This window comes from Argopecten irradians, chromosome 6, assembly GCF_041381155.1.
Source record: "Argopecten irradians isolate NY chromosome 6, Ai_NY, whole genome shotgun sequence".
Lineage (NCBI taxonomy): Eukaryota > Metazoa > Mollusca > Bivalvia > Pectinida > Pectinidae > Argopecten > Argopecten irradians.
This window is the reverse complement of record NC_091139.1, coordinates 28,052,040-28,077,341: the sequence shown is the minus strand read 5'-3', so window position 1 is coordinate 28,077,341 and position 25,302 is coordinate 28,052,040. Positions and strand designations below refer to the sequence as shown.

The window sequence follows — 25,302 nt, the reverse complement described above, 5'->3', positions numbered from 1 at the left end:
TCGTGGTCACGTGAGGATTTATTTTTGTAATCTAAATGTGGAAAGGGTGGACAAGCAGCGGGTCAAATTCTCTTATTGTGTTTTCTTTCTTTCATTTTTTCTTCTTTATTCCCTCTTTTTGCTCTCCTAGCGAAGTTAAAACTAAATGGGGTTTTAAGTGAAAGTTAGGACGCTTCACTAAAATGAAAATGAAAAATACCTGTTCGTACCATTTGATTATTTATTTACTATCTAACAGGAAGTTCCTCAATAACATTTTTTGTTTATTTGAGTGGGCGTTTCTGCAATTCAAATCATGATATTCAAAGAAAACGCACCCGTTCATTGGCTTATTATGTACTTGTTGAAGAAATTGTTGTGTGCGTACCACATTTTTCTTGGCAAGTGTTTCCCTGTAAGAAACTGGAGTTTCTTAATCAACTAGGCACTAAATGCTGTCTAGCACACACTTAACGCAGACAACATCTTTTATAAAAATCGACAATTCCGGAGTCGTGTTTGCGTGTGTAAACAGAACAAAACATACACATTTTTTCTCTATTAATTGTTTTCCTTATGTGTCGTAGAGATACAGCCGGACTGTGACGACCATGCTTTAAAGAGATAATAACTTACTAGACTGGCCACCAGTCTCTAGAATATTAAAAGATCACTAAAATGTGGCTTGGATATTTTTGTCTCTACTACATGTCTGATTCTAGTTTCAAACTAGGGGGAGATAATCTAGTAAAGAACTCTGCTGAGAACGTCTTATCAACAACTTAGGGTCTGGTGGTTATAAGAAGCTTACATACGGTGACTTTATTTCGCGTTTTCACTACTAAAGATTATTTCGCGGTGATTTAATTTCGCGATTTATATGTTTATGCTTTTAACATTATTTTTGTATCCCCCCACATCGAAATAAGCGCATTTTAATTGCACGTAAATGAGTCAGTGTACAGTATATTTAAGTATTGATGTCACTAATTTTAACTTCATGGGGGTATGAAAGAAATTTTGTTTGCAAAGTATGTGGATCCACGTAAAGTGGGTTCTCACAAAAGTTTGCAGACACAATATATTTCATAACCCGATGAAGTTAAATGATAGTTACATTAATGCTGATAACTAAGTTTTCAGACTTCTTGATAACAAAAAATACGTTAAAAGATGCTCAACCGCCGATAGAGCATAAATGATATTTATCATTTGAACAATGATCGGTATTAAATCGTGTATATATTTGTCTAATTAACACAAAAATAATATAAAACATTTTATTTTGCTTTTGGTGCATGCACAATCAGTACTTCCTTTCATATAGGATATAGTGCCACGGAATTTTTTCGGGATGCAATTAATTATTTTTCATATTTTCAACTTGAAGTAAAATTAGAAGCTCAAACTTTTCAATGGTGGTAATGGAGTAAAATAAGTAACTTTTGTAACTGAGGAAATCTACTAAATTGTCTGCCCTTGTTTTTGGTAGTGAAAAAAAAACCATTTGTCAGTGGTGGAGCTTCTTTAAACGTACGATTCCGTTGATTTTCCAAATGATTATTTTTTTCTGAATCAACACGCAACGTCGACATCTCTATTGTGACGCCATGATAACGTCGGGTTTTCGTGCCATTCTCGGAATTTTTTCTTCATAGTATATGAAGAAGAATCTGCCAATCAGAAAATCGGATTTAGTATGATAAGGAATAAAAATTAATTATATGGACCTTGACTGATATCCAATCTTTCTGTTATATTGATTTAATTGATAAAAATGTTTGCAACAGAAATTGTGTTGTCGATAAATAAGATTAGCTCAGTATTTTAGGAGGATTTGACCTTGTTACAATCCAGCAATCTCAATTAACAACAAAATATCATATTTTTTCCGGTTGCTTTGTTGTGTTGATTTTGGTAATTTAATCAATGTTTGTGCGATTTGCGATTTTTTTAATTCACAAACTATAAGGTCTCAAAACATTAACTTTGTAGTAAAATGATACACAATAACGTTTCATTGTTTCGTTTAAATGTGATCTTAGTAATTGGTTTTCGGTTAATATTTTCCACAAAGAGAAATAACATGGTAACAATTAATCAAATTATTAATCAATTATTAACTTACCTACAATTGCGATTTTGATTATCTTGAAGAATAATTTTGATAACTAGTTTACATTTTTTCTGAATACCTAAACACAAACAATCTGTACTCGCAGGTTTACATTTCTAGCTGTTATTATTATTGGTCGATAAAGAGTCGGTGCATCAGTTATTAAAACGTTATACGCATCACCAAATACAAGGCCGTTATTTACGACATGTATCAAATAACGACTGATAATGTGCAATGTAGATAAATATGAATCGAAAAGTACACCGCTTTCCAATTTTAAGGATGAAAGGTTATATTTGAAAAATAAATGACATACAGATTGACGATGATTTACGTTATGCAATTACCACCAGTAAATAGCGATTTGTAAACAGAACCGTAACTTAATTAATCGATGATGACTATCTGCAGTGACTAGATACAACCTACTAGAAAAGGTGCAGTAATGTTATACTATTGTGTTTGGCAAGTGTGTCAGCTTTCTTTTTAATCATCATTGAATACGAATAGGCTACCAAATTTTACCATGTTTGAGTTTGTATATACAAATCAAATGGTTTTGGTTATTGCATATCCACTTCGCCAATACTAAGTGATAGTGGGGCTGACTGAAATTTTATTACATTGGGCTATTCAAGAATTTCGAAAAAAAATTATTCACAACCATCACATATGTCAAAATCCTGTCTATTAAAACCATCTTAGGAGTTAAAATGGTCTTAATAGGCAGGTTTCGTTATATATAAATGGTCGCTAAGGTGCATGGTATGTGCTGTTTGTTAGGACATGTTAATAAAGACAAAAAATTTAAAGAGGCATCAATAAACGAATGGTAGTACAGGTAACTCTAAAACCAAATATTAAATATGGATCGCTTCATACTTAAGGCTGGAAGATTATGTAGCATTTTTTTCTAATCGAATTAGCTACGTGTTTTATTATTACAGCATTAAAACAGACAAGATATTAAGAAGGAACACTTTGTTTTAAATTGTATATTTTGAAATAAGTCCAATAAGGTGCAAATTTAGCATCAGACATTATTGCTGCTTAAAATACTTACTAATTACTATGACTTAGTATAAACAAAAATTGATATGGTACCTGAAAAAAACTTTTTCTCTCTCTCTCTTCCCCTTTTTTGTTTTTGTTAAATGTGTTCGTGGTTTAGTTTTGACACTAAAACAATGATGATGAAAGATATACGTTTTACATGTGACAATAACAAAAGTTGCACCAGTGAACAAGATCATTACGATAAATAAACATTTTAAACAAGCCAATATATATCCGTGCACGACGTAATACTTCCGGCCGATTAGAGCGTCTACAGAGGTTACATGACAATACACGGCCATATTGAGAAATATAATAAATCCCTTAATGATATCCCGTGAATTCAAAGGCGACGAATTGTAGGTATACGTTTCTGTAGTTGTGTGTTCCCGTGCAATCTGCTAGGTTATACCATGTAAACTGCATGCAGATTTTCGCAACATAACGTGACATAATCTTTCAGTGTAATTGACAGGGACGTCACGAGCCCCAGAACAATAACGCGGAGACAGTGGGCGACATATTGATAATTTTATACGCCGAATAACTGTACCACTATACAGCTACATCAATACATCATAAGATCTTCGCAATACTTGTTATTTGACTTGTTTAGTTTCAAGCAGCCAAAATCCCATTGTCATTTCGGAAATTCCATTACATGCGCTAAATTGACAAAAACACTTGATAAACGAGTTGGGCTTGTCTTTTGAGATATCTTGTGAAGTCATGAAGTCTTAAATGATTTATCTCTTCACGTTTCCACTATTGCTAAGAAATTTCATTTTCTAAGAAATGTCATTCTGATTTTACACGTTATTTGTTTAATGTGACGAAAGCATGATACTTCCCAGATTTGAAACAGCCTAAATATGTTAATTTCATCAATAATTAACAAATTTGAAATCAAAATAGCGTCAGATTTTGGTACACAATTTTAAAATAACACATGAAAATGGCCGTGATTGGCAAGCTGCAATTTAGGAACCACTTAAAGGTTCAATGGATATTACAACAGTTTTAATTGACATGGTTTTAAACCAAAGGTTTCTATGGACTTACTCCTTTAATGCATGTAACGTTTCTGACAATGAACATCATTATTTGATATTTAGAATTGTGACGAAATTCCACATAAAACATCCATGTAACACTACTCAACAGTGTATGTAGCGTAACTAGCTATTTTAAACATTCAGAGACATACATCACAGCTAGTATATATCACTTGAAAGGTGAAGGTCATGTTAAGGTTCGAATCCTAATTGGCCTCGCGTGCTTGTCCTTATTTTTCGGTGATGACTTTTCCTGGTCGACCAATTTGTATTTAAGAGAGTGGGAACAGGAACGTTGTGAAATCAATTAGAACCCTTTATACAGTTGCCGTGTCTGTCACGGCACTACTGACAGATACAACCTACTAGAAACCTGGCCAAGTTTGAGTGTTAATGACAGCCAGGCATGTATAGTCGATAAAACCACTCTTTTTGCACCTTTAGATACTTTGGCGTATGTCAATAGTGTACATCATTTTCTCGCATTCACCAACCAACAATTAGTAGCGCAGTGACTGTCTGGACTACTTTATTGGCGGAGATGAGACTGCCATTAAAATTGAAATATTGTACTACTTGCGAGTTGTAGATTATATCGACTGTCTGATAAGTATTGTTAGCTTACTGGGGAGATAATGCGCAAATTCACTTGGCCTCCCTCTGTTATTAGATATGACAGGAAACATATGCAGAGGAGCAAATGTGATATATCAGCGACGTCGAGAGTAAAGGTTGTGCCTTTCAAATTAAGGACATGCGCTTTACCTCTAGTCATCCGCAAGCACACCTGTTGTGTTTGCATTCTGGTTGAAATTTATTGATTTACAATCACACTCCTTGAGGAGGGGCGTGACATTTGGACAGATATTCTTGAGCATTTGATAAACCTGTAACATCTAGGTACCCAAACTTAAGGAGTTTCGTTATAACCCTTGAAGGGGTATCAGATGTACTTTTTATATAAACAACCGGCACGATATCGCAATTAGACTTGAACAGATTTTTCGTTGAGGACAAAAAGTACATTGAATCAAACATTGGTTATGATATATTGACAGCTTTGTTTACTTGTTTCATCTTCATATATTAGTTATTTGTAGAAGTATAATTTTCGAAAAGAAAATAAAAGTAAAATTTCTAGGCATGCGTTAAAACGTCTTAAACATATCGACAAATGACTGGAATGTATATTGTAAACTCATTATTTAAGTCGATATGGTAGAGAAATGCCTATCCTCATTTTTGAGGTAAGACAATAACAACTGTGCGTCTTGTATTCTATATGAAATTGGATTTCTATAAACAGTTTCTAATATCTACTTATCTCGGAATAAGCTGAAAATATCTTCATTAAAGCTTTTCGAAAACCTCATAAAAAGGTCATTACGAACGCAATGCATTTTATTTTGTAAATGATACCAAAATAATATCGTTTCAATATTTTTATAAAGCTGACAATTAATGTATTTATAAATGAAAACGTAAAACTCTGAAATACTTACATAACAAAACCAATGCATTTGTCTGTACATAAAACTAAATAATAGAATCCCGATACTTTGTCAAAGAAAAGCTGACAACGTATCTATACAAACATTGTTCAAAAATCTCCAACATGCATACATAACAAATGTAATACATATAACATGAAATATATAACACCATAAACATAAAGAATATCATTCCGATTTCTAACGTATCCATTAAAACATTGTTCAAAAATCTCCAAAATGCATACAGAACGAAGATAATACATACAACAAGTAACACAGTAAAGAATATCATTGCGGAAGGGTTTCTTTCTAGGAAAAGCTAACAATGTATTGTTTCAAAACCCTAAGGCCTAGACTCATTAATCGATGTGGTATCGACTAGCTCACACAGATCCTCCGGTCCTAATGGGCTCGGTCCGTAAAGGTCTCCATCTGACCCTTGCTCTTTGTAATATTAATTCAGCCAACCCTGTAATTAACGTCCTACTCTGCTGCTTCTCTCCGTATTTCTCTTTGTTTTATCGGAACGGCGATATAATTTCATTTAACGAAGCTTTAATAAGAGCAGTGACTTAGAATGACATTCATGTTATGGAAGAACATTTCTTTGGGCTTTGTTCTGAATTAACAACAGCAACCTCTACACATGTTTGTGATCTTAAGGAGAGATTGTGAAATTTTATCAGCTTAGCCTTCATAAATCGTTCGTTCTTTACAATTCTATAGACAAGTATCGGGCAGTGCAGGCAGGATATCTCTGCCCGTTTGTAAAAGTCAGGTGATACCCAGGTGAGGATAATCGTATAACCTCCTGAATGGAGTCAATTCTTTATATGATGTGACACAAATTTTCGCCCAGTTATGGCACCTATAACTTTAAGATTTATCAAGTTATATAACAAAATATCTAGGTCAGTCACTGATTTCAATATCGCAGCATTTGATTAGCTGATCCAAGCCCTACTTTAACTTTACACACACGCTCTTAAACCAGACATTTATTCGATACAGACATCAGAATGATGTAAACATGGTGAAGTTTCCACACAACTGTCAAGTCTACAAGCTGTTAAATACTAGAAATGGTGGAAACCAGTTGTTACATTTTACGTTGTTTCTATTGCGGTTGTTACGGAAGCATGTGGAGGCCTTATCAGAATAACTTAATTACCATTGTTATAAATAATAACTGGTTTAAACTAAAGACTTAAATGCCAACATCTGTGGTTCAACGTTAGCGCAGTAAAATTTGATAGTGTTGTAGTTTTGAATAGACGCAATACATATGTTTAAAGTGGTTTCCATCCCAGATATCAAACGACTTGGAGGATGGATGGTGACACGTGTTGAATAGGCAATGTACACACAATCAAAATTACTTATATTAAAGATAAGAAAGGTGTTTACTAATTGTATAGAATTCTTTAAGAAAAAAGTATTCATACCGGTGTAGTATGGTGTTTTGACCCCCCCCCCCCCCCCCCTTACAGCAAAAAGAAATATAACATGATTCAAAATACCATCGCTTCACTGGTATTTGATGTTCAATTATTCTAAAACAGTAACAAAACAAAAATATTAGTTAGTTAGCTACTGATTTGCCACTTACATGACCCCGCCTTTGCTCACCTCTGTAGTATTATAGTGAAAATTTGGAAGACGGCACTCACGTCTGTTAACTTTTTAGATATTTATATAGTATAAACATAAACAAACCATACAAAGCAAGTTTGTTTAGATTTGGTGGTATTTTCTATTTACCAAATGAATCCATGGTTTTAATCATAAAATGAGCTGACATATAGTTTAAAGGGTCAATATATAGTATCAAAGCATGTTTATTTTCGTCTGAGCCTGCAAACAAAAAATATTTTTGAAAATCTGATTATCAAGGAAAACATAAACATCAAATACTAGAAACTGGCTATTTTCCTTCTGAATGATTACTTAAGTTTGGCGGATATTTTATGATCATACTTGTTGATTTTCAGGTACAGGTTTCCATATAAATATCCAGTAAGCTGCTGAATATGTAACAGAGAAAGGTTTCAACTTTGATATTTAGCACAATGTAGAGCAGAAGTTGCATACATCTAATTGGTTTTCTAAATAGACTACAGTGTCACGATTTCTACCCACGGAAAATTAGTGTAACCACAAAATGTTGTAAACAAATCAATACGTGAATGTTTGAATGTTGAAATTTGTTATGATTGTTAATGTAAGACACAATGCAGGAGGATTTTTAATTAACTTCATGTGTCGAGTAGATGGTGATAGATAATAAGTCACTTCATCTTCGCCATTTTTTTTTCCATTTGGAATATTTTTGAAAGATTAATAATACAATATGCTCCATTATTTGCATAATATTATTTCTTTTTTTTTTTTTTTTTGCTCTCAAATTGAGATTAATCCAATACCTGCATTTAAGTGCTGCCATTTGTATACTTTACTATCACACAAAAACTTTATTTTTGTTATTTTTAGGAATTGTATTCCTTCCTAGTTCATAAAAACACACCTAGTATTGAAAATAAAAGATACTTAGCTTAATTGTGTATTAATGAAGATAATTTTTATATTATCTGAAAATATATACTATGTATATTTAATGGTAACCGGCCTTCGGCTACCAATTGCCGAAGGGTAAATTGCGCTCCATTAGTCTTAACATTAGTAGTTAAGTCTACTTTCTTTGTCCCGCATTACTGTTCGTATTATACATTATTTGTATTATGTAATCGTGTTCGTTTTATGTTTCTTGATAAAGGGGCAGATCGCCTCTAAAATTTGACAATTTTTGTTCACACGGTTGGCATTACTTCCTTGTCCAATATCTAATAGTATTGGTACATGTATTTACAAATAGCTTCATTTTGTCCTGTTCGGTATTTGTCTTCATTTTATCAATTTTCCGTATTTTTCACAACAAGTCACAGTTATCATGCAACGAACGCGAATGTCGCACAGAATCCTATCGGAAAGATCATGTGTAAAAGAGAAATCGCTGATGGATATACGAGTACATTCATATTATAAAGTACACAGCTTATCCATAGGATAAAGCCTACTAGCATATCATGACCGTAGGGATTTACAACCCCCTTCCATCCCCAATAGTAATCCCTAAATACTCTGCGGATCATACGTACCGATGTCGGTATCCATGATTAGTGTACTTGTTTGACCTTTGGCATCAATCCCTATGGAATTAACCCCAGTGCTAGGTGAACCTTTTCAAAGATATGTGTCGGAATATGATTTTCGTTCGGAGGAAGATAACATCAAAAATCATCCCTAACTCATGTATCAAAATTCCTTCATATGGCGATCTCCATCCCATCTTTCATATAGGAAAACAATCAACTAATCGCTGTTTTTTGATGCCTCCATATGTAGCATCAGAAACATCGTACGTCCATCTCATGAAATTGTGAAAAACATATTAACTTTCTTATTCAAAACAATGATAAAAAGGTACGTAAATCCTGAAATAGTCAATTATAAAATAGAGGATATCGAAGGCGAAACAGAACAAAGAGCATAATTCTGCACTCTAAAGTAGCATTTTAACCATTTTTTTTAAAATTATTAATGTCGGTGTCATGTGAATGGAAAGGATTAAGTTGTCAAAATAAACAAAACACACACAAAGAAAATCAAATGTGTAGAGACATATTCAAAAATTAATACAGAATACCAGGGATAGAAAATCGACAAAGGATTCGAAGTAAATAACAGCCTCTATCAATTTACTTTCATTAATTTTAACTAATCTATATGTAATAAAAAAAAACTCACTTAATTCGAAGAAAGTGTTGGTCCTTGCTTAACATTATACATACTTGATAAAGTGCATAATGTAGAGTAAAAATTCCTTGCGAAGGTACATATATGAAAAAAATCTGTTTCTTCTTACATAACATATATGTGTGGGTAAGTCGCATTCTCTGATAACTTGAACTATTATTATGGTATGGCCGATTTCGAGTTATTGGTGTTTTTCTTATAATGAAGTTTAATATCGATATCACGATTTCTGTAAGGTGAACAGATTATCATTAAACTCATAGCAACCTTTGCCGCGTTCAACGATTTTTCAAGGTGGCCTTGAGTCGATCCTATCAGATACATTTATGCAGCAGGTGTTTAAGAGACAAGTGTCGTATTAAAGGCGATAAACACAGCTCCTCATCGACCATAAATCGCTACGAATTACAGTCATCCACCATCAGTATCAGGACAACTCGAGTATTCTCCATAAAATCAGTCGCAGTTGTGTCCACCATTGGACTTCCCTATGCGTCCTTAAATAATGATTTTTTTTATAATAATTTAATTATTAAGGCTTTAATGTCAATCTGCATGTCAAAAATTCTATAATACTCTTGGTTATTGTCAAGGTTTTGTGTTTAATATTATACAGAAAAAAAACCAACAGAGTTACAGTAATGTAATTTGAATCGATCTCTACAAACCGACTTATCATAGTGGCAGTATAATGTTGTCTTGATTTCCTGTTTGCGATTTACAAAAAAATAATAATAATATGTCTCTAATCAAACTATTTTTAAACGAATAATGTTTGCAGATTCTTATTGCTCGAGATATAAGCGACATTATATCGTACGCAGAAATACTGTAAACATACTTTTTTTCAAGTGGTAGTCTCCAATCAGCGTTTGTCGAGCTGCCTTTGAAGCGCATGGTTACATAAAGCGCTAGATTTTGTAACAAAAGGGAACCATTGAATTTCGCAAATTAACATCCACGTTAATATTGTTTATCATTATTTACAGTTTTTCGTATTTGCGCTAAAGTTTAAAGTGTGGTATATAAATACGTTTACAGTTAGTCTGATACAGTATGTTTAACTTCAAATCAGTTCATCGTTGTAAGATCAGCATAAATGCATGATGGGTACAGTCTAGCCATGAGCAATAAACCAGCATGTAGAATTATCAAACGTGTTTTATGAAAACTCAAGGTTACATAAAAGTGCAAAGTGTCAAGGGTAAAGATCGCTTTGATTAGCAGAGTAGAGTAAAATAAAACGCTGTTATTAAGGATAACCACCATCTCATGGTACCGACGATATTTCTCCTGCTGAGTTTTACCGTTCTGGCAATCTCGCACCTTTGGTCTACTCGTATGAGATATTATACTTTTTTTCCGTACTTACCATTAGAGAATTTAGAATGTTTTTTTTTCAAAACAAAAATGTGATTAGTCAGCAATAACGTTGAATATCTTCAAAAAATTGTATTTCTATTTAAAAAGTAGATATTTCCGAAGAATCGATTATCATTTTAAACGTTATTTGTAAAATTCATAATTTCGAATGTTAATTAATTTTGCTGAACGGAAGATTTTTCATGAAAATTTGTTCGCATGTTGACGTCATCAAAACGTGTGTTTCATTTTATCGGTTTATCACTACTAATGAAACTTGTTTTACAATCAGTATCAAATCATTGTTATGTTAATCTAAGGTAAAAAATCAATATAGGGTTTCATATGTTCACATTCATTGAATATGTGAAGGGTCATAATAAAATGATAATAGAAGATGACTGACGAAAAAACATAATGAAAATCAGGTTAAATGTCAAAACTGGATTAGAAGATACGAAAGAGCAAAAGTTTAACTTTGGCTTTTAGTTATCAAATGCTATTTTTTTCACATAACCGGTTTACTAACGCAGCTTGGAAATATATCCTTAATGTTTACACTTTTCTCTGTGCGGCAAATAACAGTATTTTCACATTTTGGATAATGAAAATGTTTATTATTTAGAGCCAAATGCTTTGTCCTCATAGAAGGTTATTGCAGATATTTATTTGTAACCCGTATTATGAATCATTGTACTGTGTCAAGTTCGGGACCATGCTACTAGTTAAAATAGAAAAAAACAAGAGACATTTTAAACTTACAATGCTACTGATTCATCGCACTGAATGCCTCTTAGCTTTATTGTACAACCTCTGCAGAAATGTATTTGTAACCCGTATTTGAATTACTAAGTCTTGTGTAAAGTGGTACTAATCTTTTGTAAAGTTCAAGGTCATGATACCAATTAAGCGAGAAAAACAAACGAGACATTTAACGCTTAACATGTTGCGTTGAATGCCTCTTAGCTTTATTGTACGTATGTCCTTTGAGTAATCTATCACTGGTAATGTACTGTATCCTGATGATGTACATTTATACAGACATTTTACTATCGTGTGATGCATAAGGTTTACTGTCTAAGAATGAACAAGTCACTCGTGTCATTGTCCTATTTATCATGTTGCATCATTGTCTTGATAGATCTTGATTTACCACACTGGCCAATCATCGTTTATCCTTGTTTTAAAACAGCTTTGTCACGGCTTATTTTCCTAGCGTTATTTATCGATTTTTCTTTCTATACTATTAGAGCCGCCCAGCTAGATGCATAAATAAAGCGGTAAACACATTAGATTTGAAGACAAACAGAACACAAAAACGAGCATATCAACAAACAAAGGTCGTAAATACATATGACATGAAAAATGCTAAGCAGTTCAGGAAAGGAAAAGTTTTGTTCCAAATGAACTGACAACTGGACTACTAACATCGTTATTGTTTGTACGGTTTGACAGGCAGGGATAAGGAAGAAGACAATTACTATAAGAAAACTGCATTGAAATTTGCCAGAGGTATTCAATGTCATGTTTTCCCGGATAAAATTCACGATAGCCTTTTACAGATAATTGATGAACAGCGGTACAGGGTTGTCAAAACAAGCAATAAAATCTATATCATGAACATCACGCATTGTTTAAGTCAAAATTGTAGAGTTAAGTCATGCATATTCCTGTTGAATATGTGACTGTCAAAACCGATTATCATTTTCAAAATGGAAAGTAAATGTATAAAAACAATGCCAACGAACTTCTTGACATCTTCAATCGTTATTTCATATTCAAGTCGATAACAATATATAAACGCAATATTTGAATTTCAAAAAAATACCTTGGTGCCCAAGGCATAGCTTGTTCTGAATGACTTTTTTTTTTAAATATCTCTTTCGACAGTATTTTTAAACAAAAAACTAACTATCCTTGTCTTCCTTATAACAGTCGTTCAAATCATGCTAATACAGAAATCAATTGGTAGTTTTAATAGTATACCAGATGTTTCGGTATAAAGCTAGTATATTAATAATCCGAAATAAAAGGCCAAAATAAATTCAAAGTAAAATCAAAATCATTTCTATGGAATATATATTCAGCCACTATAGGGCCTTCTTCAGTCCGAAATAACACTAACACAACGTGTTCGTCTACATGTTTGTTTACATCTATTGTGTGCAGGTACGAAATGTCTCGGCCCGTTTGATGTATACGGCGGGTTATTTCGACCCAACATGCTATGTGCACTTAATCAACCCCAGTGTTTAAACGATGGTTATAACCGCAAGATAGACTTGTGTAGCCATAAACATAACACTGACGTATGAAAAGGGGATATTATATGCAATCACATGCACGGTCGAAACGTCAGACATACCAGCTTTTCGAGGTGGCAATCGAAAGAAAAGTTTGACAATCGACTAAGGGTATGTTATTGTTTTGAGACAACTCGTACCTCACACTATTCTGTAGACATAGTGCCTATTACATCAAATCTAATAAAATAAAACACAGATTCCCATTATCATTACGTTTGATAAAAAGGATCAGAGAAAATCCCACTAGGGGCCACGTCCACGTGATCCTTGATAAAGACCAGTCAAATTGCTGCCCCCAAAACTTTCACACCTAAGGTCATCTCGCCCCAAGAGAACAACATAGCTTACCGTATATGTATACTGGGACGAAATGTTGTTTACACTTGATGCAGCAAGGTGCAGAACCTACACGTGGTCGTGAGTACACGTGGTATAAAGGTCACCTGAACATGACATGACCCCCATGGGACGCTGTCATATCCTCTAATCACCGGAGTGGTCATAAAGATCTGTATTTTAATCAGATTTCCTATCACATATTGCTGTTCACAGTCGTGGTTCCCTAGTGACCACCAATCTCTCTACGGCAGGTTGCTCCCATTCTGACTTAGAATTGAGGAGCTTGTCAGCAACTGATCCGTGTATAGCGACCGCCTCTGAAACTTGTCGTTCGAGTGGCTTGGAGAAGGTCTTGAGGACTTCACACTTGAAGTTTCTAATGTCACCTTCGTCTCCTGGGTGTTCTTCGAGCAAGTGCTTAGCCAGAGCATTAGAGAGATTACCACTCTCTACTTGGCGCCTGTGTTCCTGGAACCGGGTATAGGCATTTCGGCCGGTTTCACCAATGTACTCGGCCACTGTGTTGTGCTATGCAAAGATTTTGCATGTGGCTTTGTACAGCGCACCGGACCGGAAATGTAATGACCCACCACCAGAACCAGGGTTGCTCTGACACAACACACACTCTCCTCGTTGACACTCATCACCAAATTTAGTGTCGGTACGAACAAGTTGCTGCTTGATCGTCTGCCCACCAGTTTCAACCACCCTGATATTCACGTCAAGTCTGGGCCCCTGTACCGCTGTCACCCCTCGTACACGTCTGGCAAGTTCTGCACCAGGAGTTGATGGTACGAAAATTACGGTGTCAGCTGGTCGAAACCACGAAGCCTTTTTCACGTTCTTCCTAGACCTGCGCTCATTCTCCTTCCAAGATCTATGCCGATATAGTGGCGTATCACCACGCTCGCTCGCGGATACCTGATTGGCATCGCATAGCCTCTGAGGGCAGCAATGATTACATTGGCCCTAAAAGACTCTGGGTATCCTGAGATCAGCATCATCTCTGCAAGATCCTCCATAAGCTCTTGGCGCAGTTCTGGTACCAAAGATGGTCTGGTGTTACGCAATCGGCGTATGCCGTCCTGAATTAGGGATTGGCGTTTCACGGACACAGGGAGTGCACTGCGATTGAGGATGAATTGTGAGCTGGAAAACTCTTTCTTGTAGAACTTCCAGTCCACAGACCCATCCGCGTCGCAAATTTGGACCTGAATGTCCAGCAACGGCATCCATCCAGAATCAAGGGCCGATGGATAGTCAACCTCCATTCTTGTATAGGGGCATACTGAGTTGGCAACCTCTTTAATTATCTGCGCCGTCCTCTCATCTGCTGGTCTTATTCTATCCCTCTCCACCAATTCATCCACAATCACGATCTTGTTCTCAACAAACCTACTACCTGGTGGTAACGCCTCCACAACAAGGTTCTGGTCATCCACATAAACTTTGTGTACGTATACCTGGTGGTTAAGGAAGGTTGACACCGTGGCTGCTGCCATTTTCTGCCTGAACTGTCGGCACCAGAAAATCATATGGATCTTGGCTAACGCTCCAGATAATTTAAGACCAATGGGACCTCCTTTCTGTTGGTGGTATAAGTCTCCCTGAAACGTGTAAGTATGGTGGTTCATTACTATTTTGATCCCCTCTTCCAAGGCCAACGCGAACATGAGACGTGTCTCATCTGACCTAGGTACACTTTCACGTTCTCTAAATAGACTCTTGTCGGAGCCTGGTGGTCTTTCTCCCCTCCTCCTAGCTGAAGTAACTTCATCCGTTGTGATTTTGATGTCTTTGCCACGACTCCTGCGTTTGGGTATCTTATCATCAAGGCCAAGCACGGCTAGGTCCTTGCGTTTATTGTGATAAATGATCGCAAGATAAAGACCAAGTTCAACGGAATCCACAACTACCTCCAGGTCAGATCGAAGGAACTCCTCTCTCACTTCCTTCGCAATGGCGAAGGCATTGAGGCTCGGATACATGGCGGCAACATCCATTGATAGAGCTACTGGTTCTCTGGCACCATGAGCCGTGTTGTTATTGTACGATGTCACCGCTTCAAGTACATCCTCTGTGGATCGACTGATGACTCCGATGTCGTCGGCAACGTCTCCCAACGTTGAGATTATCTCAGAGAGAGTGTCTGAAAGAGGACCATTGATGCTCTCGTTAGCTCCGCATACCGGTCTTAGGGGATGACCACATTCACTGGCGGTTTTATGGTCTTTCGGTAAACCATTCAAGGACGGTGCAATGCAATTTGTAGTGCGAAGTGCCTGTTTTACCCTGTCCCAATGTCTGTATTGAATACCATCTGGGTCATCCCACCTTTCCCCCATTGTGAGGAACCTCCCCCATTGCAAAGCGTGAGCTCCAATCTCCTTCTCGAGTTTGTCGTGTTCCTCATGGCTGATAGTAGGATCATCATCGAGATGAGGCTGCATGAGTTCAATGAAATTGCTCATACTGTTCATGGTCGTACGCCCACTTTTGTCTGACAGCATAACTACCACCTCCTTACTTTTGACACGATCCTTCAGTGATTTTATCCCAGACTGCTCTTCTTGAGTCAGATTCGAGCCCCTAGGTATACCATTTTTATCACATTTTTTGTTTATGTAATCCTGCGTGGTATTCCTTAGCTCGATCTTCAAGTTGTTGAGTACAACTGCCTTTTGCTGAGGTAAGGGTCTGGGAGGAACAATCCGACGACACGTGGGCATGTCTGTAACACGCCTGTTCGAGAAAGACATGGTGACTGTATCGGAACTGTACACCTCTCTTTTTCTCTGTTGTTCCTGTTCCCATTCTACGGTCCATGCCCCGTCTTTGCCCCCTAAATGATTCGTTCTTCGTTCATCTCGTGACCTGAGCTCCCACTTTATCTTTGTACCCATAAGTTCGGCTGCGGTCTCCATATCATCTACCTTGATAGGTTTATATGTAGCGAACTTAGGAGGAAGTGCAAGTGCAGCTCTCTCCCCCTTAGACGAAGAAAGATCATCATGAATCAGAGGCCGTTGCTTTACTTCAATCTCTCGTCCTTGGCATGTTGCTCTTTCTTTTAATTGATCATCACCGTAGCGGATCCCCTCATACACTCCGTTCTATGTCTGAATTTGTCTGTTACGTCCCCATTTCCTTTCAAGGTGGTCAGCCTTACGCCTATGTTGTTCACATACAGAAATCAATTGGTAGTTTTAATAGTATACCAGATGTTTCGGGTGACAGTGGACGAACTACATACTGAAAACCAAGCTTGTTTTCGTGACTATTTGATTTTTTGTTTTCACGACTACCTACATGCCCTCGGTGTTTTAATTTTACGATAAAGAGTCGGATAGTTCTGATTAAAGATTTGAACATTTGTCGCAGCGTTTCATTTTCACTTTTTACGCAAAATGTAAATAAGTTGGTCATAAAATTTATCAAACTCGGTCCGTACCTGTTACTTTTAATAACGACACCATTTCTTTTTGGGTCACTAACCAACGTTATAATCACGTGTCTTTCGAAATAGGCCAATGTGTAATGATAGTATAGGTACAAGTGTTCTCTACCGTAATTAAGTTAAAAGGCGACTTAGTTTCGCTGAGCCAATTAGAAATCTTGACTTTGTGGCGTTAACGTAATTACATTTTATCTAATGTAAATTCTGAGTGATCTTGTCGAAGCGATTAAGGCCCTATCGATAACTCATCAATTGTTTACTAAACTGTCTTGTTATATGATATAGAAGAAATCTCTGCCGCGACAAAGGCGAAGTATTTTAAGGAAAACACACTAGTTATGTTTTTTACACTTTCATTACGTATCATTTCAATATAAAGCGTGTGGTCAATCATTTCTGAAGCTAGTTTCACGAGTAACCTTAATTTTAACTTCTGACCTAATCTCGCTATTAGATTTATGATATGTCGTTAACTCGTTACTATTTCATTAAACTAGAAAACTAAGGGGAAATGTTTTGCTGGTGAATTACGTCATAATTTAATTTTCTTTTGGTTACCATATCGATACATATAACAGTCTGAGTTGTCAAAAAAGCAATGCTTCTAATGCTTAAAATAATGTGTTCATTTTGTTTTTACTGAATTCAGAAAAAAACTTTCCTGAAACCCTTCCTGAAAATCACAACACTCGGAGACAGTCATTTAAGTCAGTTTAATCAGAGTTAGGAACGCGAGCTAATGAATCAGTTTGAAGATTTCCCCCAGACTGGCGGGAGTTCTCTCCCGATCCATTCATTAGAACTAGGATGATAGGGCACAGAGGCTTCTTCTGGCTGAGATAAATACTTTTGGGAGACGCTTTTGGTCAATATAAGCTTATCATTGACCATTACACTCCAGGCTCGGCACCAGACATGGGGCATTGTGCCAACCAAGGCTTAGTATTCTTAGAGAAAGAGTATTAAGTATAACTCTAAGTCAAAATATATTGCATTAAATAAAAAAATAAAAATGGTATATCGAGTCAATATTGCAAAACAACTTTCTTTTTCGTGCAATTTACTTTCGCACTTTGCAATTAAGATAAATTTGTGAAAGTTTGTCTACGCAGAAATATCCTGACCTTTCTAATATTGAAAAGAAATGCCATCCAATTCAACCTAGAGGACAGCAGTTTCTAAGGAAAGGTGCAAAATACAATAAAATCATAATTACATTGTTTGTACCTGACCATGTACATTTATCAAATATCAAAGCGAAAGTAATTTTCACTCTGATATCAGTATCATCTTTAACAAAATACAAATCAATGCCTCTTGAAATTTTACCTACCGCTTCACCGTATTTAAATTTTAAAGCACTAATTGTACAGCAATGCAAGCAACAGCAGCCTTCTATTTAAAATTTAAAAGTACAAAATTAAGTCTCCTTATTAAATATGCATGTAGACTTCGTGGCGTAGGCTTAATGACATGAGGCAAAGATGTAAACCAAAAGTTTTCTCCTGCCATGTTATTACATTAACAGTCTTTAATCGACCTTAAAGTGTTGGTGATACTTGGATCTTCAAGTTAAAATCAGATTAATTTCCTGTTAAATACGTTTTAACATCAGTAGTGACTTGTATGTTTTATAACAAACTTGCAACGAAAACTAATGATCATAAAAAAATACGAAAGTAGGGCGATACGTACGTATGTACGGATTGCCTGTAAACGGTGTCACGAAAAAGCACCAAGCACATTTTAAATTTTAAAAAATACAATTGTTTTGTTATTTAAAACATGTCTTAAAACTGTTTTGTCAATTGAGTTTATTAAATAAGCATTGCAGCTTTGAACACGTTTCAGTCTATGCCACATTAACTCCCATAAAACATAAATTTAATCAATGTATTTTCAGACCACTTCACTTGTTCACTTATGTGATCCAATGTATGACAAATATTTTATTATAAAACTCTGAATAAAACTAGCTAGTAAGGCCTCTATGTAGAACAATGTTTAAATAGCTTTGTTAATCTGCTGTATTTGCTAACTGACTGTAATCGCTTTAGTTTATCTAATAACGAAAAAGAAATTATCTCCATTGTTATAATTTAGAAAATAAAATAGTATTGATTTTAAGGTTTTGAACATTATGTAAAATATCATGACAAAACCGCTATATTATTGATTTTTTATGAGATTAATGCCTTTTTTTCAAATTTTCGTGATGCTTGTTTTTACAACTATGATATCCCACCATTTGGAAATAAGTTTGGAAAAATCCCGTAACTGTAAATCAATTTGCCATGCATGATAATTGCATGATTCGACGCTTATCTTGTTATTCGCTTATTTCATATTAAACAAAAATGTTAAAATTTTACCGAGAAAATAATAATTATGTCGCCGCAATGAGTCATGAGGCTGTATTGCATGGGTAGTCATGTGATCCTCAGGTGACATGAGTGCATTGCATGAGATCAGTCTGTATTACACCAGTACAATGTAGGTATGAGAGAAATATATATATAATTCCCTGAATAGTAAGAAGTCTTATCTTTGCAATATATCACAAAAACGAAGATGTGATCGAAAGGAACATTCATCCTTACATATCGTATATCAAATGTCTCCACACCAGCATCATTTTACAACGTTTGATGGAATTAACATGTACCATTATCATATTTAGGTTAACACAGAAGTCTTCTGTACGACCCCGCATGGCTGTAAAACGTCGTGTTATCCTTCATTCTTCCCTACATTGACCTTATGACCCAGTACATTACAATTTAGCTTACTATGCAACCCCCATGTGACCCTATAAAGGCGATTAGACTGTCGCATCCTTGACAAATACACAATAATATCCTCCCTGTCTCATCGCAAACCTAAGTATCAACATCCTGTTATGAAATTAACATAAATTAGCATTAACTAACATCACTATGTTGGTTTTATTGCCTGATGAATTTACTAAGTCCACCAAATATTGTTCAGAGACAATGGAACAATAAGGTAGTTTTACGTAGACATACGAGTATTCTGTGCTAAAGATGGGAACATAGTGAATACCTAATATTGATCCTGGAAGATAGATATAGTCTTTACATCCTATATAAATACTATCAATGATTGTATTCGTTATTGTTTTCGGAATTATTGTCTTTCAATGTTTTCTGTAAATACAAATAACTTTGTATTGTATAACAATTTATTTGGAAATATATTTAATTTATTTGATTTTTTAATGGTTCAGCATCAACGAAAGCATTTTTATTATCTATTTGTAAACTTTATACCACAAACATGATATGATGTTATAATTAGATTTTCATGAACATAAAGGCGTACTATATTTATTTATATGTACATATTTATTGAATTGATTGCTTCCTGGGTGAAGAGAGAAAAACAACGACAGAAATATTCAACAAAAACCTAGTATGTGTACTTAATGACCAAGTCTCTTATTTTGTCTACTTTCAGGTTTGGAAGCCGGGCGTCCATTAATTATTTACAAAACCTATGAGGAGAAAATTGTGTTTTCTCGTCGTCAGTGGCTCCAAGCACATAACTCTGCGGGAAAGGATGCTTATTTATGCAAAGTGTATCCCCAATAGTCAATAGAGGCGTTTCTGGGCAAGGCTATCAATTTTGCCAAATGTCAAGAAAAGTCTACGTCCCTTGTCCTCTTGGCTCAACGAATAGGAAACATAGGTGGAACAAAAAGCGTCTGCATGACGCAGATGTGTAATTTTAGTCATGTTTGTGCCCCGTGCGCATGTGTATCTTGAAAAGCCAAATAAAAAGAGCTGGTTTTCTGGCGCGTCCCGACCCAAGCGTAGCAAACCTAAGCATAAGGTTAACTTAGTCGAGTATGTACGGATGCCATGCTTGATCCCGACCTTTATTGGAACTATTGTGGGTTTCATGATAATATGTGGCGGAACGGTTTTATGCTTAATGGGGTATAACCCTGGTCGATTTCTAGGATACTCTGCAAAAACAACGAATAGTTTAAATTCTAATTTATCATCAGCCAACATTACTGAACCAACGGTTTTCGTCAGCACTGCACCCGACTTACCGAATCTCAAAGTGTTAACTTATATAGGTCCAGTATTCATGGGAATAGGTTTCTTTGTTATGATGGTAGCTGTTGTTCTTTACTGTGAAATTAAGGACAAGTATGTGACACATATTCTACCTGATAGGGACGTCAAGCAGCTTAAAAAGGATGAATTATACGATATGATCATTAGTGAATTTCGGAAAAATTATTTTCGTGGAATTGAAGTTCCATTGAAAACGAAATCTGATCAAAACGAAAATTCTATTGAAAAGAAATTACCGACATTATTTAAAGCGCTCAGTATTAGTACACCGGCGTTGTTGATTACCCCGGAAATGCAGCGGAAATGGCGGGACAGAGACAGAAACATGTCAATTTCAGTGCCAATCAGTGCAAAGCAGGTCGAGAGAGTACGAATAGTGCCCATAGCAAGAACACGAAGGGAATCATGGCTTAAAACGTCTTCCCTCCCAAATATACGTCCAAAAAGTGCTGTTAGAGAAGCGATGCGGGCATCGAAAAAATGCAGGTCTCAATTTGTAAATAATAGCGAAATATCGAAGAGTTTTCAGGAAAACATGAGCCATTTAGCAACTCTAAAGGACGATACTGGGTGTGATAATCCAGCGTTCAGAGACTCACCAACTGAAACTATAAAATTGACAGAAATAGGGCCATCACATTCCCCAGACTCGCCTGTGTTCTCCCATGGAACACATCTAACGAAAGTTCAGGTGCACGTGGAAGCATCTCACCAGGACAATATGCAAGACTACAACAATACGGATGCAAGGGGATATACGTTACGTAGGGCTTCAATGGAGGAAGACGCATGTGCACAACAACAGGATGTGAGTGATTTGCCGGAAGTTCATTTAACTAAAACTCCTTCGCGTGATTCACCCGATGCATGTTCTATTTATATGGCACCCGATGCGGCGCCTGAAGATGTTGTGATAGACTATGACACTGAGGAACGACTTTTGGAGGATCATAAAAGGTGTGAATTAACTCGAGTGAAGTCTTTATATAATTTGTCGGAAGGTCGAGATCGCAAGCCAAATTCTGAACAGGTAGGACCATACAAGACTTGTATTGGTATATTCAGGAGTGAGTCGTGCTTAGATCAGCTACGTAATCATTACGTAGATGTAGACGATGACACACGATCTGATGACTCATTAACATTAACTGATGACGTCATGAAATATTTTGAAAAATCAGATTTGCTACCGGTATAGTGTCAACCATTCCAAATCATAATTTTATGTAGTTATCATTTGTCGTCGTTTGTCATTTGTAAATAGAATTTCTTTTTTACATATTTTGATACCGTTAACTGTGTATGCTACCCGCGAGTAAATGGATGTAGCAAAGGAAATATGAAATTTTGACTTTTATACGAAATAAAACAATATTAATTTGATATTTGTATCCTCCTAATTGTGTACTTAATGTTTTATCGCATTGGTAATCAACACCAATTTAACTAATGAGTGTATATTCCATTTGTAAATTATCGTTCTCTGTTTAAAGGTAAAGAAAATTGTGTGTGTATTCCGAGTGTCATATTTTTCTACACCTCAACATTCCGTCGTATTTCAGACAAGTGCATTAGTAGGTAATTAGAAATGTCTCGTCACTTTAGGTTGAATGTGTGCAGTTGTAAATTTTACCGGAACTTCCCATGTCATATTTGTATATATACCTTTTGTCAACGAACCATCACCATTTTTGTAGATTTATATATACATATATATATTTACCATGTTGATTCGTAGTGAATTTGTTACTAATTATGCACGTTGAACATGTATGTGACAAAATTTCAATACAGTTGACATGTGAAGAAATTAGTCTATTATTTGTTTTATTTATCAAATTCAAAGACTTATACAATGAGTATTTGCTAATATTTTGCATAAGATATTTTTCATGATTATATTAGCTTTACGGATTTTAAGCTTTTTGAACGAAAACATATTTCTTTCATTTATGGGTATTCATTTTAAGATCATTAATTACAGACTGGCCGTTGCCATTTAAACTAAATATCGCTACAATAGTTATAGTATAAGCAGATATATAATTGTTTCACCATTATAAAGATGCATTCCATTGTTTTTACACTAGAATAGGTCTAAGAATTTCAACAAATATGAACACTATGGCTATATAGCCTACTCGAAATACCAATCAGTCATAAAGCTTTCACCGATTGCAGCTGAAAATGTAGAATAAACTGATAGTGTCGTATTTAATAAAATGATTAATTCAACTTCTGATCAATCTATGAAGCCCAAAAGCATTTAAGAGCTTTAGGGTAATATACGTGTATCGATTTTATGTATGAATAGTTTGTCTTTTATTGTTCGACATTTCTGCACACTATATATTATAGAAAGAAAACACGTAAAGACAAGTTTATCAATACTTTTAAAGTCATGTCGCAGGTCTTGAACTTGTAGAATAATTTTCTTTCCATTCACAAGAAAAGATATAGTAGAAAACAGAAAAGTTATTCTTGACGGATAATTGTTACCACGAAAAATACTAAGATAAAATCACCAATAATGTTTTTTTACAGAAAAAAAAAGAGATTTTTTCTAAGTACTATAGTACTTTGAAATGATCAGTTGTCAAAATATCTCGAGTTAGCATATGTTACCATAATAAAATAATTTCATAGAATAAAACCATGCAATGGAAACGTACCTTAAGCTAAGTATTGTTGTGTAACATGAGTTCGCGGTTATAAATAATCATGGTTCGTATTTGTAAAGTGTAACAATAGTTCAAAACTGGTAGAAAACAAACGTCGGGTTTTCTTCATTTTTTTCTGTTATTTTTTATGGTCCAAAAAATTAACCACAAAATCAACTTAAGTTTCTAACGAACAAACCAACGAACATTTCATATAACACAATGAATCCAATTGAAGATTGAATCTAATAGGTAAAATCGCTCTTCTGTCGCATATTACAGCCCGGACAAATTACATACATTATTTAGTACCCAGGACTATCATTCATCCAGGTGATATGGTGAAACCTTTGATCCTGAACTGGTGACGAACCATCTGTTCCACGGAGGAATTCGTCACCGTGGAGTTATGAATATTGCATGTTTTAAGCAGGTCTGCTGTAATTTTGTCTACTTCCCTGCTGACATTCACCGTCACGAATCGTCCATGAAGTCTTATCGCGTCTGTAGAGCGTATCAATTACCTGGAATCAATTCCTCATCATTACAACGCTTTGCAGGAACCTAGACTAACGTCCATCAGCACAAAGTTAGTAGAATACCTATCGATTTCATATAATTTTGGTCTTTGGACTAAAGTAAGGTAGATATCCAGTCTTTTGTAATTGCTTCCATCGACTGCTTAGAGCATCGACTTCCTGTCGTGCAAGACGACAAATGGCGTCTACTTCCGGTCATCTCATCGAGTTAATTACTCTTTGCCGTTTTTATAGAGATAGAAGTTACTGGAACGACGTTTTACCAACCACTTTTTTTCTTTCCAAAGCTTTTAACATTTGACAAATGAAATTGACCATAAAAGTTTATGTTTGGAGACCGACTGTTCCACTTAAGGCTGTAAAACTACACGGCGCAACAAAAGAACATATGGACGTTAATAAAATATAAGAAGCAGTTGCATCATCAACCAAAAAGTATTATATTGTCATCAAGAGATAAATAGTTTTCTTTCATTAGCTATATTTTTATTTTTATTTCCTATTTATTCATTATTTTGTCGTAGAGCAAATGAATTTGTATCTGATTCAAAGAACAAGTTGGTTGGTTGGTTAGTTGTTTGGCTGATAAGAAGAACGTCCTGTAAACATCCAGGGTGATTTAACGATATCCATTCGTGTATGCGGTGCAGTTGTGTTTTGAGAGACTGCAGTATATTCGCGTTGCTATCTCACTAAAGAAGACCACCAGAGGCACAAAACAAGCACAGCTATCCAGTCACATTTTATCGGTGATTTTTCCGGGGATGGCATTTTCTTTTTTAACGAAGTCGCGAAAAAAATCGCAAAACATATGATAATTTAACAATCCTATATTATCTTATAGTCTTGTAGCAAAAATTGTTTTGCTTAATTTACATTTAAGTCAAATTCGGAGATATATTCTTTCATTTTTATCTATTTTTATTTCATAGTATTTTTCTATTAGAACTGTTATCTGTGATAACAAGTTTTAGTATCATTAGATGAACAATCCAGTGACAAACGGACTTGACCTTGA

General features: G+C 35.4%; 1 protein-coding gene across 1 annotated transcript in view; it reads left to right on the top strand.

The window, feature by feature from the left end:
* The window catches only part of LOC138325526 (uncharacterized), a 63,205-nt gene extending 40,316 nt beyond the window's left edge, over window positions 1-22,889 (top strand). Inside the window, exon 3 of the mRNA XM_069271255.1 lies at window positions 20,457-22,889. Within this exon, the coding sequence (XP_069127356.1) occupies window positions 20,733-22,283 (1,551 nt within the window). The 5' untranslated portion in view covers window positions 20,457-20,732 and the 3' untranslated portion in view covers window positions 22,284-22,889. The remainder of the gene's footprint in view (window positions 1-20,456) is intronic.
* Window positions 22,890-25,302: the final 2,413 nt, after the last annotated feature.